General features: G+C 45.4%; 1 protein-coding gene across 1 annotated transcript in view; it reads left to right on the top strand.

The window, feature by feature from the left end:
• Positions 1–5,648: 5,648 nt before the first annotated feature.
• Positions 5,649–18,435, top strand: part of RNF150 (ring finger protein 150) — a 279,128-nt gene continuing 266,341 nt past the window's right edge. Inside the window, exon 1 of the mRNA XM_027567406.1 lies at positions 5,649–6,374. Within this exon, the coding sequence (XP_027423207.1) occupies positions 5,885–6,374 (490 nt within the window). The 5' untranslated portion in view covers positions 5,649–5,884. The remainder of the gene's footprint in view (positions 6,375–18,435) is intronic.

Below are 18,435 nucleotides of genomic sequence, written 5' to 3'. Positions count from 1 at the left end.
TCTTCCTTCTGGAATTTTAAGCTGAGGAAAATTACATGAAATTGCCATTTTAATATCTCTAGGCACTTTGAACCTAACATATTCTAAACTCTCGATGCTTTTATTTATTTTTTATTGAAGGATAATTGCTTTACAGAATATTGCTGTTTTCTGTCAAACCTCAACATGAATCAGCCATAGGTACACATATATCCCCTCGCTTTTGAAACTCATCTCCCTCCCCATCTCACCCCTCTAGGTTGATCCAGAGCTCCTGTTTGTAAACTCTGGATTCTTATCCCAATCAGTTCCTCCCGCCTCTCCCTCATCTCAAAAAATGACCACTCCTTTCTGCCGTTGCTCAGGCTCCCAACTGTAGAGGGCTTCTGCAATTCTCTTTCCTTCATATTCCATTTCAAACACACCAGAGAATACTGTCTGTTCCATCTTCAAAATATATCAAGAATCCAATTGCTCCTCAGCATGTTCAGCACCACCTTCTTGGCATAAGAGATCATCTTCTGTTTCTGAATTATGGCTATAGCTCCTGTTTGTTTTCCTCGTTTCCATACTGGCTCCAATACAGTCAGAACAAACTGCTAGACACGCACAGTCTGCCTGTCAGCTTTATGTCACTTCCCGGCTTCATACGCTCCAAAGGTTTTTTTCCTGTCACTCAGAATAAAATCCAAAGTGTTGACCCACCTCTCATCTCTCTGATCTCTTCTCTTTCACTCTTTCTTTCCCTCACTCCTCTCCATTCTCAATGGTTTCTTTGCCATGGTCCAAGCACATCAAATGTAATACAATCGCCCTTCAGGATTATCGCGTTTATGATGCTCTCTTTCTAGGATAACCAGTGTGCCCAAAGTGCACGTAGATCCCTCACTTCTTTTAGGATTCTGTTCAAAATTCACGGCATCAGAGCAGCTGATCCTAGTGTAAAATAGCGCCTAATATAAGTGAGCTTACCCTCCGTCACTCCATTGCCTTTCTCTTCATAGCACTTTTTATTGCCTGGCACTATCTACGACTCAGAATTTTTCTGTTTCTCCCACCTCAAAGTGTAACTTCTGTGACCCTCGTCTATTTGATTTCCTATTGGATACCCAGCCTAGTGGTTCAAGTAGTGTTAAAAGGGTAACACTCCTTTTCCTGGGGTAAAAAGGAGCACTGGGCTAAAGAACAGCAATCATCAGTACAAGGCTGGAAACAACTTAAGACCATGCCCTCGAAATGGACTTTTTATTTTATCGTGAATTGCATTTCTGCTTCTCTGAGATTGTGGCCAGTAGAAATCAAGATCTTAGAGATTATCATTATTATTTTTTGAGTCATGTAAGAGCAAGGTGCAGACAGAATGCCTCATCACTACTAAATACTTCAGTGTACATATTCCCCACATAAGGAACTTCTTCTACATAACTACAAGATAAACATTCAAATCAGGTAATCGGCATTTATAAGACACTACCAACCCATCCATAGACCTCATTCCATTTTTGCCAACTGTTTGTTTTTCTTATCCAGTTCAGGGGCCAATCCAGAACTCGTCACTGCATTTAGTGGTCATGCCTCTTAAATCTCCTGAAGGATGTAACAGAAAAGATGCGGTGCTCTGCTCAGCACAACACATCAGGAGGAACATGATGTGACTGGTTCTCTTCCTGGTGATGCTCGTTTGATGACCTGGCCAATTTTGGTGTCTTCCAGGGCTCTGTTCAATGAATTTCCATTTCCTTCCATGTAATCAATAGATACGTTTCAGAAGATATGTTAAGATCAGGCTGACATGCTGCTTCACACGAAACACCCAGTCATCAGCCTCAGCATAAACTGAGGACTCTGGCCACAATCAACCAACAGAGGCAAGTGATGACTTACTCTGTCTACCAGTGGTTTTTGTTTGTTTTAGGGCATACAGCATGTGGGATCTTACTTCCCAATCAGGAATCAAACCCATGTCCCTTTCATTGGAAGCACAGAGTTTTAACCAGTGGGCCATCAGGGAAGTCCCCTATCAACCTTATTTAGTTGAAATTCTTCATAAGGAAGAGCTGTCCTTTATTTCCCACTTATTTATTTATTCCACTTATTATATCATTATTTATTCGTTCATTTATATTAGCATAGATTCATGGATTTCTATTTGACCCAATAGGTTGCAGTCAGTTACCATCATTATTTATTTTGATACCTGGATAGCCCCAGGTTTGGCCAGCGGAAGCTTATGCACGTCCTTTCAGCATGTTTCCATCGTGCTTTGAGCACTTCCTGTAATGGGCTCCTAGCTCACTTTGTACTTTCCCAGCCCATGCACAGGAATCAGCCCTGGTTTCACTTAAGGGAGGATGGAACTCAGAAACCAAGACCTTCTGGGCACCTGATGTGTCCATTACTTCTAGCCTCTGAATGAAAATAGCTACAGTGTCTATGTGTGTGTGTGTGATGATTTCCCAGTCATTTTGAATTCAATCCAACACCTTAGGGTTCTTTATGAAGCTGAGCAGGATCCTGTGAGGCCCACCTGGGTACAAACCCTTTCTGTGACCCCATTTCTTATTTAATAAATAGGTTTCATTCAGCCTCCATGATCTTCCCTGAGTCTCAAAGGGCAGATGCAAACAGTTGCTTATCAGGGAAGGGAGGACATGCAGTAACAAAGAAGTAGCTGTCAAAACAATAGTGGAGCAATGGGGCAGGGTCCTGGCTCTTCTTCAAGGAATATATATAACAATATCTTTGAGTTCTTCTGCAGGAACTAAGGCCCCTACCCAGGGGAATGACGGCAACTTCAGGCTGAGCGCAATATTCCTGGCGCTCCACTGTGTTACTTCACCACGAACCAATCAGAAGGAAGATTGCACACAGGGGAAGATAAATCAAGACTCTGACCCCTTCCCCCAGTGATTCTCCCTTTAAAACCATTCAGGATCCAGAAGAATCTTTGAAGTCGGTGTTTGGACACGAGTTCACCTTATTCCCCAGAGAAGGCAATGGCAACCCACTCCATTACTCTTGCCTGGAAAATCCCATGGACAGAGGAGCCTGGTAGGCTGCAGTCCATGGGGTCGGTAAGAGTCAGACACAACTGTGCGACTTCGCTTTCGCTTTTTACTTTCCTGCATTGGAGAAGGAAATGGCAACCCACTCCAGTATTCTTGCCTGGAGAATCCCAGGGACGGGGGAGCCTGGTGGGCAGCCGTCTGTGGGGTCACACAGAGTCGGACACGACTGAAGCAACTTAGCAGCAGCAGCAGCAGCCACCTTCTTCCCAGGTTGCTGGCCTCTTGAATAAACCAATGTTTCCTTTTCAACCAACTTGTCTCTCAGCTATTGGCTTTCCAAGGGTAAGCAGTCAAACCCGAGATGGGTAACATTTATAGCTTTCTTTCATTCCATATTCATAAATTCTTTCTTCAGTACTAAGAAACCTGGCTCCCATTATATTTAATATTTTACATATTTGCCCAGTAGCCCTATAATTAATCAGTCTCCCAGCCAGGAAGCTACCTCCTTCATCCTGCCATCTCCTCAGCCTCTGACTTATCCTCTAAGGGAGAGAAGAACCGGTAAGTCACACACTCTTAATGAATCAGATTCACCAAGTTTTGTGGTTGGAGAAAAAATGCTAAGAGTCAGAGAAATATGGTGAACCACTCTGGTTTGTGAGGCCTCTATTCAAAAACCTCGCTGGGATTTTTGGGCAATGGACTCAGATCTCTAGTGGTTCAGGAACCAGCTGCCAGGCAGTCTTCACTTTTGCCATTTTGGCATTAGGCGCTATAAAAAGCACTGTCCCAATTGCCTAGAAGCCTATTTTCTGAGATGAATAAGTTAGGGAAACACACAAACCCAGCACATCCAATACCACAGAGACACATTCTTCCAAGTAGTTCTTCTTGGGCCTGCTTCTAATTTGGGTATAACTGGGATTCTTTGGTCTCCCTAACAGCCACCAGCTGTTCCTATCCCTGCTGGAAAAAGAACAGCCCGTGCTGATGGGTAGCCATTAACAGATCTCTGCAAACATGCTAATGTTTGGGGTGGGAGGGGGTGAAAGGTGGACTTTTGTTTTCATCATGAATTGGATCCTGAGTTCTCGGAAAGAGTGCCAGCTGGGAAGTTCAATGTGGGTGATTAAGAACCATCACACAAATTATTTTTGAGACTTGATGGGTATCTCAAGCCAGGGAAACTGTGGGTGTGAAAAGTTAACCACTCATTTACTTGGTAAGGAATTGTGCTGTATCGAAGTTTTAAGAACACAGCTCCAGAGTGGCTTACTCTTTGATAACTAGTTGTGATCTCTATGCAAAGCTGGGCAATACTCTAGAAACAACCCCTAAACCAACATACCTTGTCTACTGAGCTGTAAGTATTCTGTTACCTGTCATGACAACCAGAAGAAAAAAAAAAAAAAAAAACCACAGTAAAGAAATAGCTCACCCAATTTATTTTCTTAAGGAGTTAGAGAACACTCATTCTATAGGAAAACATATATCACGTTTGCTGCCAGACAGTAAGAAAGAAGCCCACGTGTAGATGCATGCTGATGGGGTGGTCCCTAGACGAGGAGCATCAACATGACTGGGTAACTTGTTAGAAAAACATAATATGGAACTCACCCCAGATGTACCGAATGAGAAACTGCAGCAGGGCCCATTAGTCTGAGTTTTAAATACCACCTACTCTGCCTCTGCCCTCTTGTGACACGGATGTACTTTCAAATTTGATTATCGCCGCCCTAGACACTCGAGGCATGGTGTTGGAAAGACCTGGCTACCAACTAAAGTTACCCATTGGCCCTAGGATGGGTTATTAGGGAGTTCGCTGCAGTTCCTTCTGCAAACGGAAAAGTTTATCACACACACACACACACACACACACACACACACACACACACACACTTCTCTACATTTAAGATGCAGGAGTTCGCTGCAGTTCCTTCTGCAAACAGAAAAGTTTATCACACACACACACACACACACACAGACGTCTCTACATTTAAGATGCAGGAAGTTGTTCCTGTCCTCCTAGGTCTAGGGATCGCTTCCTCCTTTCGCCTCCACCTGGACCAAGTCGCAGAGTAGGTGGAATTTGAGACCCGGCAGGGGTCGCTGCTGCCCATAAAGAGAGAACCGGGGAAGCGTGGCAAGAGAAGCCTAGAATCTTTGACATCACACTAAGCTCCTCCTTGCACGCACACAGTAGACACACACAAACATATACAGACACACGCACGCACACACTCACTGACCGCGTAGTCTTCTCTCTGCCGGCTTGCTCCCGGTACCCCCGAGCCGGCCCCTCCCGCGGCAAGTGTGTGCTGGGCGCCGCCGGCGAGGAGCCGAGTGCCGGCAGCCGAGGGACCCGGCGCGCAGCAGTGGCGGCCGCCGCGCCCGCAGCCGGACCCGTTCGCCCCAGCGCTCGGCGACGGCGACCGGGACACCTCGCCGGCACCCCGGTCTCCGAGCAGCCGCGCCCGTCCCCGCCCGGGCTGCAGGGCGCCGGGCCGCCACTCCGCACGCTCCCGGGCCCCCTGCCACCCTTATGCCAGAAGGAGAAGCCGGGCGAAGGAGCAGGACGCTCGGCAGCCGGACTCCGCCGCAAACCCTGAGCGCCCCCTCCGCCCGCGCCCCTCCGGCGCCCGCGAAGCGAGATGCAACCGCCACGCTCCGGCTGAAAGGGGAAGGGGCCGGCGCCATCCGCTCGCTCCGAATTCTGTCTCCGCGGCGGCTGCGCGTCCCGGCCGCGGCCCCCCGGGCCCGGGAGTGAGCAGGAGCAGGAGGAGGAGGAGGAGGACAACGACGAGCGGCCGGCCCAGGGTTGGCCGGGGCTGGGGAGGAGGGACGGCGCGGGGGGGAGCGCGCGGGGGGCGGGGAGGGGGCCCCGGCGGATAAAGATGGCAATGTCTCTCATCCAAGCGTGCCGCAGCCTGGCTCTCTCAACATGGCTGCTTTCCTTTTGTTTCGTGCATCTGGTGTGCCTGGACTTCACCGTGGCCGAGAAGGAGGAATGGTACACAGCCTTCGTGAACATCACCTACGCCGAGCCCGCGCCGGACTCCGGGGCCGGGGCGGCGGGCGGCGCCACCACCGCCGCCGAGCTGCACACCGAGAGGACCGAGTGCGGGCGCTACGGGGAGCACTCGCCCAAGCAGGACGCCCGCGGGGAGGTGGTCATGGCCAGCTCGGCCCACGACCGTCTGGCCTGCGACCCCAACACCAAGTTCGCCGCCCCGGCCCACGGCAAGAACTGGATAGCCCTCATCCCCAAGGGCAACTGCACCTACAGGGATAAGATCCGGAATGCGTTCCTGCAAAACGCCTCCGCCGTGGTCATCTTCAACGTGGGCTCCAACACCAACGAGACCATCACCATGCCCCACGCAGGTAAGCGGGCTCCGGGCGGGCTCGGGGCGGGGGCGGGGAGCCCAGGGCGGGTGGAGGCGCCGAGAAGGATCCAGCGCCTGCCTCCTCGCTCCTTTCTGGGAAGTCTGTGCTTTGCTAAAGACGCGTCTCTGCTGCCTAGACCTCCTAAGTTTCGCTCTGCGTCACTTCGTGGGATTTGCAAAGAAGAGAGGACTCACTGCATTGTGGGGACCAGGGAGTACGTTCCACTTAACACAGAGCCACTCGGACAGGGGTTGGCCGAGGGGGCCTAACTTTTCCGAGGAGGATCTGGAAGGTGGGGTGTGAGGGGGAGGAGGGGGCGGGCAGGGCTCGGATGTTGCTCTGGGCTTAGTGACTGGCCTCGCATCTGTTTGGGACCCGGAGATCTGATCTTGAATGTGTGCATCAGGTATACTCCTGATGCCGGCGTTTCTGTATCAGGAGGGAGGTAGGATTACTGATGCTGGCGCTCGCCACCGCCAACTTGCTCAAGTCGGGTTTCAGGGTTTCAGCTCTTCGTGGGAGATTAAGAGTCCACCCCCCACCCCGCGCCACCCGCTGGGTTGACGCACGTCATAAATAATACTGAAAATCCGGTGCTCTGCCAAGCTGTCATCCGGACAGCTTGACAGGCGGGCACGATGGTAAATGATCAACAATCCTTCACAAGCCAACAAGAGCATAGTGCCCATAAAGTTATGCCTACTTTTCTAGTATTGCAATCCTTGCCCCCGGCTTGGGAGGTTAAGTATACTGAACATTTCCTTTAGGGCGAAAAGGAGATTTCACGGTAGAAATAATGTTTTCGTAAAGATCGCCGGGTGCCCAGACTGGAAATCCATGACTGCCCTAAGACGCACTATTTCTCCGTGTGCCTGACATAACAGTGCTTCCTTGGTAGAAACAGCAAAGTCCTCTCCAGGTTTGTTAGCAAAAGCAGCTCATTTTAGCAGCTTTGCCTCCTTGAGTTCAGGGTTACTTCTTGTTTCTGTGCGCCCCTAGAACCTTGCCCCCTCTTTGCCAGAAGCTGGGTTTGAGGCTATGGCATCAGGGAGGGAGTAAGAGGGAGTGAAAGTGGCAGATGAATTTTCTTACTGGAGTCACCGGATCAAAGACATTATTAAAATCTGGCTTTTAAAGAAATTAAACAGTTATGCTTCTGAAATGGAGTAGCAGGCTTTGGCCACATTGGGGAAGGGATGCATTCTTCAGGGACAAGTTTTCATTCACAGAGCTCCTGTCACCTATTAGGGAAATATACCGTGTGTTTGCCCCTGGTGGTCAACATCAGCTGTTACAGACAAGGAACTTAACCCTGCTGCTAACAGGTGGGGTGGGGAAGGTTCCGGAGAAGGCAGTGGCACCCCACTCCAATACTCTTGTCTGGAAAATCCCATAGATGGAGGAGCCTGGAAGGCTGCAGTCCATGGGGTCGCTGAGGGTCTGACAGGACTGAGCTACTTCACTTAAACTTTTCACTTTCATGCATTGGAGAAGGAAATGGCAACCCACTCTAGTGTTCTTGCCTGGAGAATCCCAGGGACGAGGGAGCCTGGTGGGCTGCCGTCTATGGGTTCGCACAGAGTTGGACACAGTACTTCTAACTCAGGGTGAAAAATAATGCAATGCATGAATGAATGAAGGGGAGGAAGAGGCAGTTAACTTCTTTAAAAAGTTAATATAGAGCATTGAGGACCATTTGATATACTTTATTGAGCTCAACAGTTTTGTAGGTGAAAAAGATTGTACTTTGAGCTTGAATCATAAGAGCCCTGTGTAAACTTTATGATAGTCGAGGATTTGGAGGACTGTGGAAGAGCATTTTAAATCATGTAAAAGATCTTGGGAAACACATTTAATATCTAAACCTCAATGGGGAGAGCATAAAGGAGGGGTTTTTGTTTTTGTTCTTTACCTCAAGAAGATTGTTAGTCGCCTTTGCAGGATCCTTTAAACATGTCTCTTTTTTTGCATGTGCGTGAAATCGGATTCTTCAGCTTCAAACACAAAGTTAAGAGGCATCATTTGTTTCTGTCTAAAAAGAACTGCCAACACACTGGATCAATTAATGGCTCATCTGTTTTTATAGGAAGCAGTGAGCGGATTTTCCACACAAAATGATGCTTGACTAAGATATAGTGGGAATAAATAAAGGCCTTGGTAATAGTTTGAAATTTAGACTAAAAAAGGTCAAGGAGATTTCTATTAGCTGTTCTGTTTCCAAAAATGCATTTACGTTGTCACTGCTAAGAGCCATGAGAATTCCATATTATCATTTGATGTATCGCCACATTAGGGGACTGGATTCACTTTAGTCAGCGATTGCATTGATGGCTGCTAAAGTCTCATTATGAGGAGATCTGTGACCTGGTAGCTTGGCAAACCTTTCACTTTTAACTTCTTCTGCCTGAACCTGAACCTGTGCCAGCGCTGCTCTGGCTGTCAGTGTGTTACACTTACTCGAGAACCTGGAGGCTTTACTTTTTCTAGTTGAATTCAGAATTCTGACTCAGTTGTATCTTAGGAAATGTATCTTAGGTGTATGTTTTAGATAAAATATTCTTATTTTGTGAACATGGGATGCAGTGTACCAGATGTTCCTTACGTTTGTGAACTTTTTGGTTCAGTCTCTAAAAAGTGAACATCAGCTTTACATTAAAAAAAAATTCTCACCTCTTCTCCAGATCCTTTATTTTTGGCACTGATCACTTTCAGGTGAGGAGAAAGTCTGAATTTAGTGTTATGCAACCCATCATGTAATATCTGTGAGTTTGGGGTGATGTGACACCAATACACCCACTGTCTTGAAATTCAGTTAAACGGAAGTCATTTTCCCTTTCCCTTTCCATAGAGCCTACCTTTCTGCTTTTTCTTTACTGGCTTATGATTTTGGGTTTCTAACACTTCTGCAGTTATGGTTTTCTCATTCACAAAGACCCAAATTTTCCTGGGATAGGTTAGTAGCTTTAGTTTGTAATCAGTTTTAAAAATCTCTTTAAAATATTACTGCTTCCTTGAGAGAGAGTTTATGTATCACAGAATTCACTCTCTCTATATATGTATATATATATTAAAAATTGGGGTATAGTTGCTTTACAATGTTGTATTAGTTTCTGCTATACAACAAAGCGAATCAGCCATAAGTATACATAGATCCACTCCCTCTTGAGCCTCCCCCTACCCTCCCATCCCACCCCTCTAGGTCATCACAGAGCACTGAGCTGAGCTCCCTGTGCTGCACCGCAGCTTCTTCCTAGCTATCTATTTTACAGAGGCTAGTGTGCATATGTCCATCCGACTCTCCCAATTCATTCTTCCTCCTCACCCCTGTGGCCGACTTAATGGCTTTTACTCTATGGACAGAGCTGTAGAACCCTCACAACTGATTCCAAAAGGAAACCCCACGTCCATTGGCTTTTACTCCTCATTTTACTCTCTAGTCCCCCAGTCCTATTTAACTACTAATGTCCTTTCTGTCTCCATGTGCCTAGTCTGGACATTTCATATGAGTGGAATCAAGTAATATGCTTTTTCTGTAACTGACTTCTTTCACTTATCTTAATGTTTTCAAAATCTGTCAGTGCTGTGGTATGTATCAGTACTACACTGCTTTTTGTTGCCAAATAACATTTCTTTGTATGTATATACCACATTTTAATGGACGTGAGTTTGAGTGAACTCCAGAGTTGGTGATGGACAGGGAGGCCTGGCGTGCTGCAATTCATGGGGTTGCAAAGAGTCGGACATGACTGAGCGACTGAACTGAACTGAACTGAACCACATTTTAAAAATTCATCAAATAGTGGATGCTTAGTTTCTTTCTACTTTTTGGTTATTGTACATAATGCTGCTGTGAACATTCATATAGAAGTTTGTGTGTGGACGTTTCTTTTGGGTACATATCCAGGAGTGAAACCTCTGGGTCGTATGGCAACTGTCTGGTTTAACCTTTGGAGGAGCTGTAAGATTGTTTTCCAAAGAAACACCATCTCACATTTCCACCAGCAGTGTAGGAGTGTTCCAGTTTCTGTCCGTCTTCATCAGCGCTTGTCATTCTCTTTGATTTTGCCCATCCTGGTGGTTGTGAAGTAGTGTCTTCATTGCCATTTTCCTTTGCATGTCCCTGATGACTCAGTTCAGTCTCTCAGTCGTGTCCTACTCTTTGCGACCCCATGAACTGCAGCACGCCAGGCCTCCCTGTCCATCACCAACTCCCGGAGTTCACTCAGACTCACGGCCATCGAGTCAGTGATGCCATCCAGCCATCTCATCCTCTGGCGTCCCCTTCTCCTCCTGCCCCCAATCCCTCCCAGCATCAGAGTCTTTTCCAGTGAGTCAGCTCTTCGCATGAGGTGGCCAAAGTACTGGAGTTTCAGCTTTAGCAACATTCCTTCCAAAGAAATCCCAGGGCTGATCTCCTTCAAAATGGACTGGTTGGATCTCCTTGTAGTCCAAAGAGTCTTCTCCAACACCACAGTTCAAAAGCATCAATTCTTCAGCGCTCGGCTTTCTTCACAGTCCAACTCTCACATCTATACATGACCACTAGAAAAACCATAGCCTTGACTAGACGGACCTTTGTTGGCAAAGTAATGTCTCTGCTTTTTAATGTGGTATCTAGTATATCTAGTATGCTATCCCCGATGACTAGCAGTTACTTTTTTGCATGTGTGTTCAGTCACTCAGTCATGTCTGACTCGTGATCCCATGGACTGTAACCCATCAGACTCCTGTCCATGAGATTTTCCAGGCAAGAATACTGGAGTGGCTTGCCATTCCTCCTCCAGAAGATCTTCCTGACCACAGATTGAACCTACGGCTCCTGCAGTTCCTGCATTGGCAGGTGGATTCTTTATTGCTGAACCACCTGGGAAGCCCCAGAGTTACTTTTTAACATCATCTTAATTCTTTCTCTGGTGGCTCAGCGGTAAAGAATCTGCCTACAATATTGTAGCAGGAGATGTGAGTTTGATCCCTGGGTTGGAAAGATCTCCTGGAGGAGGAAATGGCAACCCACTCCAGTATTCTTGGCTGGAAAATCTCATGGACAGAGGAGAGCCTGGCAACAGTCCATGGGTTGCAAAGAGTCAGACACGACTTAGAAACTAAGCAATTCTTTCTCTAGTTTTCATTTTGCTCCTTCCCCCCTTGCTCACCATTATTTGTTTTCTTCAGCTCATTCATGTTTTGTCTTAAAGAAGAAAGGAGGTTAGTAAATAATAAGAGATCTACCTCTTTCAGTTGGGAACGGAAAAAAAGCCCATGGACCAGAGACTCTTTATGCCCCCTCTCAAAGAATATGAGGAACTGCATCTTTGGTGCTTTAGAGCTCCTCCCCATGTTTGCTTTGAGAGAGCAATAGGAGGGCTTGCCTGAAAAGCTGTGTAGGAATGCAGCCTCCATCAGAGAGCTCCAGAACTACTCTGCCAGGTACAGGAAAAGGCAGCCAGGCCCAAATGACCTCCTCGGAGCTGCTCAGATGCCTGTGAAACTTGAAGTATACTCTGAGGGAAGTGGTGTCAGCAATTTCGAGAGGCTGTATTGAGTGAGAGTCACTCAGTTGTGTCCAACTCTTTTTGACCCCATGAACTGTTAGCCCGCCAGGCTCTTCTGTTCATGGGATTCTCCAGGCAAGAACACTGGAGGAGTTTTCCATTTCCTTCTCCAAGGGATCTTCCCAACCTGGGGATCAAACCCAGGTCTCTTACATTGTAGACAGATTCTTTACCATCTGAGCTAGCAGGGAAGCCCAGAGGCTGTTTTGGGAAGTGGTAAGTTAGGAATGCCACCTCATGCGAAGACTTGACTCATTGGAAAAGACTCTGATGCTGGGAGGGATTGCGGGCAGGAGGAAAAGGGGACGACAGAGGATGAGATGGCTGGATGGCACCACCGACTCGATGGATGTGAGTCTAAGTGAACTCCGGGAGTTGGTGATGGACAGGGAGGCCTGGCATGCTGTGATTCATGGGATTGCAAAGAGTCGGACATGACTGAGTGACTGAACTGAACTGAACTGAAGTTAGGAATGTGGCCTCTCACCAGCCCCTTGAGTTTGTGTCCTGGCTCTGCTATTTTCTCACTGTGGATCTTTGAGCAAATTAGCCTCTCAAGAACTCAGTTTCCTCATTTGTGAAATGGGGGAGCCTCAGGTGGTGGCTGTGGAAATTAAATGAATTCATAGGTGTACAGTGCTCGTGTCTGTAGCTGGCAGGAGCTGTCAATGCGTGTACCCTTATAGGCATTGTGAATGGTGACAGGAACCACTCCGTGGGTTCCCAGACCCCCAGAGGCTCACAGTGGCCCTGGCAGCCTTAGTAAAGAGCTCTTCATTCACCCTCTTCTGCTTTAGATGTCAGAGCTGCCATGCCAGTTTCTCTCTGTGGTTTCTATGACTTGAGACCGAGTGTCCCAGCTCCCGTTGATGGTGGGCGAACATTTGAGAATTTTCCTCCTATAATTGTGCTTTCTCGTGACTTAAATTAAAGCCTCATCAGAGAAATACGAGATGTACCTATGTATGGTTTGTATATATTTATATGGTGAACATTGGTATATCTGTAAGTGAGTGGAGGCGGTGAGTGTCCGAGTTATATGTTGGAGAAATCATGCATTTTCTTTTTAACTTTTTTGAAGAGTGTGTTTGCTATGTTTTTGTCTTTTGCTAGTACACAGTTAAAGGGAAAGGAGAAAACTAAGCATCTAGTCATCTAGGAAGAACTGTTGAGAGACTGGATTCCTAGTAATAACCTAGAGAGGGAGGGAGGGAGGAGATGGTTGAAGTAACCATCTGAAAAACAAGCTCAGCCGTTGGTGAGGAAGAGCCCAGAGTGGGGTATATCTCAATGTATTCTAGGGCCTTCTCCAAGGTTGGAGGAAAAAATGTAGGAGATTTATTGAGGCTCTTTCCTGTGTAGGTGTAAGATTTTAATGTGTGGGTCCATGCTACATTTACTGTTAAGTGTGGAAGCCTTCCTTTACAGCCTCTGTAAAGTAATTAGCTGCTTGAATTTATTGCAGAGCTCTTATTTTTAGGGTATCTTTGTGTCGTTTTGTTTTACATTTTCCTTTAAGTAATACGTTTACCCCTCTTCAGCATATGGTAGCCCTCTCTCTGGGTAGTAATAACTGCCTGTGTGCTGCTTACTCTGTGTCAGGCATGTTGTAAGCACTTTGTGTATCAGTTCATTTAATTCCCACAATCACGCTGAGCTATAGGTACTGTTCTTAGCTGTCTTTCATCGATCAGGAAACTGAGGTTTAGCCAGAGGAAGTGACTTGATCATGCAGGTAGTAAGTGATGGAGCCAGGCTTACAAACCTGAGCCGTCTGTCTCCTGACTCTGTGCTTGTAGCTGCTGCTCAAACCCTACAAACTAGCTGTGGACAGTGGTGACTTCATAGTGGAGACAGGAAGTGATCTAAAGCTGATTCTCATTTCTGAATACTCCAGCACATCTATCAGCCCAATACACATGGCCTTGCAGACTGCATTTTTGTGACGGGAGAGATGGGATTTTGTGCTGGGGCTGCCCTCCTCCAGAGCAGCCTCTGATTAACCATTGGCTTTGATCCGTCACTTTCAATCCAGGGCCTCAGGTTTCTCACTTATAAATAGAGAAGTTTGGATTCGTTGCATGTCAAGAGCTATTTGAACACCGCAGTTTATTCCTTATACATTAAAAAAACCAGGATACTTTTACGAAAAATCACATTTCTGACTCCTCATGAGATCTGATGACAGGGCACGGTGTCTGGGCAGAGAAGTGACTGGCCGTTTAGGTGAACAGTGTGCCCGTTATCTGGCCCAAGGCCCCATCACTGTGGATGTCCTGGCTCTGGGCCTGCCTTGCTCCTGTGTGCCCCATGCCTCAGCTCTGAGACTTATGTATTTGGAGCCTCAGCTTTATGGAGACAGACCAGGACTAGTGAGGAGAAGTTATAGAACGCAGACTTGGTTAAGCAAAGGAGAAAAAGCAGTTTATAAAGTTAGAGCTGTTGAGAGATGGAAGAGGTTTTCTTGGGAGGTGAAACCTTCTCTTGCCTTCAGGTGGGAGCTGAACACAGGATTTATGCCCAGAGTTCCGATGGGGGTGACCGAAGGGTTTTCCCAAGCCTGAGAGCCCCTGATGCTCTATCATTTCTATATTTAAACTTCTTAACGGCCTCAGTTTCCATTTTATTTCCCTCTTAAGCTACATATGGAAAAGTTACCATTTATGCCTGGTCTTAATCTCCCAGGCCAAAAGAATCCCATCTGCCCTACTTAGTATTTTTGTCTTTATTTGGTGCTCAACTGTACTTCTTCACCTGTCTCTCTGCTGGCAGGTGGATACCCAATAGTCAGAAATTCCAGACTCTGTTATTAAAAGCCCTAATTTAGTGTCAGTGTTAAATAACATTATTGGTAATGTAACTTAATATGGTCTGGGCATTTCAAGAAACTGTATGGTTTGTTTACTCACTTCAGATCATAAAATCCTGTCTTTACCTTTTAATCTTTACTAAGAATCCTGTCTTCATCTCTCCCAATGCTTCTATTCTTAAAAATCCCCTGGCTTCTCAAAATGGAAGGAATTTTATGACTGTGAAATTTGGAAAGGTTCATAAAGAGCCTCGTGCTTTATAACTCATTCTTCTAGTTTCTTAGAAAGGAATGATTATGCTTCTGATGCAATGCAAATGTGTTTAGAAACCAGTCTCAGCTTTTGAAAAAGAAGCCCTTGACCATAATTGTTGGATTTTTTGGACATGAAACTTGGTGCATAAAGAACTTAATATTTTGATAGCCCCTGAAAGTCTTCAGTTTATCCTCAGAAGAGATACTTCACTTTGTATATACTCAAAGGAGGACCTCCACTTACTACCGAGTGACTGAAATGATATGCTGAAATTCTGTGTATTTTATCATGTAAATTGAGTTGCTAAATTTGAATTAATCTGAATAGAATTTGACTTTCATTTTATGTCAGCTCTGAAGGGTTTTGTTGGTAATATAAAACCAGAGAAATAAAACTGCCTGTGCTGTGTGATTGTTCTTCCACTAAGCTGCGATAACAGTGGTTCTATTAAATGGAAACCTTGTCCATAGGTGTACTATAATCTTTTATTTTAAGCTGTGAGAGGTTAATCACTTGGCAGTTTAACTCATGATAGGATAAGTGTGCTTCATAGATTGAAATAAAAATATTAACAATTATGATTTGATCTAGTTCTTTTATTTTTCTATATGAGAGGAAAATTAAATTTCTTTTACTGCCTCAAAAGCATTGTTTATACGTTTATTTCTACTGGTATCTTTTTTTTTAGATCTTATCTATTCCATGATATAGCAGTATTTAGAAAATCATTTTCAGTAGAGATAAGAATCATTTGCCATAAAATTAAAGCTTATATGTTGGATTGTTAGGCTTTTCTGTATTTGATGTAGGAACATCTTTTCCCACATCTCCTGTGTCTCCTACATTGCTGGTGGATTCTTTACCTTCTGAGCCTTCAGGGAAGTCCCATATTTCATGATAGAGATTTGAAAAAGAAGTGCTTTTGCATTAAATGTGTGGCTAGTTCATGTCCAGGCAAAACTATATAATGAGCATATATATTAGGCGAGATCCAGGAAATACTGTCTTTCTAACCAATTCAGCCTGGTATGTCTCCATCATAACTTTCTTCTTAACACACGCAATCTGCCAGTAAGCACTATTGAAAAGGAGGATTTGAGATTTTTCAGAGGTCTTGTCAGTGTACAAATGCCTTTTTTCTCCCATAAGTGTTTTCCCTGATCCTCATTTTCTGCAGAAGCTATTCATCTGACCATTCTGTAGCCATGAACTGATTATACCTACATGTAATTCCAAGTGACCCAAAGAATGGTGGAAAAGAAAAGATGTTTTCCCCTCTCTTTAGTAAAGTGTTTCCTCCTTTATTTACCAAGGTGCATGAAATGTTCTTCCTCCCAGATAAGCAGGACTGGCTGCCTCTGTAAGGCCCCTTCTCCATGACCTCATCACTAAGGCACTCCCTAGCTGCTCAGTTTGGAATGGCAGCATCCCTCCCCCTCCTCCCCCAGCACATGCTGCTCTTCTCCCGGCTTCATTTTACTTATCCTTAGCATGTCTTCTCCCACCAGAATGTAAGGGCCACAAGAAGGAGGGCTTTTAGACGCTTTTGGCTCATGGTAAAGTTCCAAAGCCTAGAATGATCCCTGGTGCATGGAAAGTGCTCAGTAAACCTTAAGATCTGTTAAATAAGACTGGAAAGATGGACTCTCTTAACATGCTGCTCTCATTTCATGAAAAAATATTCTATGACACTAGAATTTTTTTTCTTAGCTTTTAACTTGTATAAATGAGGTCAGGGAGATTCTAATTTGAGTTTCCTGTTAAAAATGATGGAGTCATCTTGTAGAATATGACATGAAGTGAGTGCCGGGTTCATGCCCTCATCTCAGGAGAAAAAAGACATACTAGTAACAAGCAAAAGGATCAGGGCATACAAAAATGTTGTAATCAAATACAAATCTGTGCATATGTTTATTGTCCTGTAGCTTTAATATCCATTTGTATATGTATATATTTTAAAATGAAAGACATATCCCTTGTAGAAAATTTTGGAAATATAGGACATTTAAAAAGAAAGGAAGATAACCATCAATAACTCAACTACTCACTCAGTTCTAGTGTTTTTTCACTTTGTGGTTACATATTTCCTTCTACCAAACTGGGAATATATTACATGTGTTTTTATAGCTTTTTAAAATTTAAAGGCACGTGTTGAAACTTCCTTGATGTTTGCACTTTGCCCCTACCTAAACAGTACTGCTGTAGAATCTTTATGTGCCTAAAAATGGGTGTATATTCATGATTCTCTTAGGTCAAGTGCCTGAATATGGCACTAGTAAGTCAAAGGCTATTCATGTGCAGACATAGAGCTTTTTTTTTTTAAGCCTGTCTAGTGATGTCTTCCAGAGAAGGCAATGGCACCCCACTCCAGTACTCTTGCCTGGAAAATCCCATGGGCTGAGGAGCCTGGTAGGCTGCAGTCCATGGCGTCGCTAAGAGTCGGGCATGACTGAGCGACTTCACTTTCAGTTTTCAATTTCATGCATTGGACAAGGAAATGACAACCCACTCCAGTGTTCTTGCCTGGAGAATCCCAGGGACGGGGGAGCCTGGTGAGCTGCTGTCTGTGGGGTCCCACAGAGTCGGACACGACTGAAGCGACTTAGCAGCAGCAGCAGCAGCAGTGATGTCTTCAGTTACATGCTCGCTCCCTAGAATGGCTCTCCTTTGAAGACGAAAGAGTATCTGTCAGCTGAATCTGTCAGAATGAACATTGGTGCTGTTGCAAGACCCTGGCACAGCTTTCTGCATCACTCTGCTCCAAGCTGGACTAGCTTGACAGTCAGGGCAGAACACAGAAGGTGGAGAATTAAAAGAGAAGTAAAGCCTCGGTGACAGAACCATCAGGATTGCGGTTGGTGACGCCCTCACTGTTCCTTCCGTTCTTCCATCTCTGGGCTAAGTGCAAAGTGAACAGGGTATTAGGAAACTCGCGTTTCAGTTGTGGTTCTGCCTTAAATTGGCTTTACCGTTGGCAAGTCACTTCCCCCCTCTGGATCTCATTTTCTTTCATTTGAAAGTGATAAGCAGGAGGGTCCCAGAGGGGAATTTGGTTTGGATCAGTGCTTCTCCATCCTGGCCACGCATTAGAATCTTCTGGGGAGTTTAAAAATGACTCCTAGGTCCCACCTGCTGAGATTCTGATGTAATTTGTCTGGTGGCGGGAGGGGACTCTCCAGATGATTCTGATGGGCCACCAGGGTTGACAGCCACCACCGTGGGTGAATGTAGAGTCTTCCTCAGGTTCTCCTATCCCATGGTTCTGCATGTATTTAAAGAAACAGTGCATTTTCCTTTGACCATATAAAATCCTTACATGAAAGAAGGACTTTTAAAATTTACTGATTGCCACTATGGAAGTTCCTTAAAAAACTAAAAATAGAGCTGCCATATGATACAGCAATCCCACACCGAGCATGTACCCAGAGAAAACCACAATTT

Source organism: Bos indicus x Bos taurus, chromosome 17 (genome assembly GCF_003369695.1).
Source record: "Bos indicus x Bos taurus breed Angus x Brahman F1 hybrid chromosome 17, Bos_hybrid_MaternalHap_v2.0, whole genome shotgun sequence".
NCBI classification, from domain to species: Eukaryota; Metazoa; Chordata; class Mammalia; order Artiodactyla; family Bovidae; genus Bos; species Bos indicus x Bos taurus.
The sequence above is the reverse complement of the archived record's forward strand: the minus strand, read 5'-3'. Positions and strand labels throughout refer to the sequence as shown.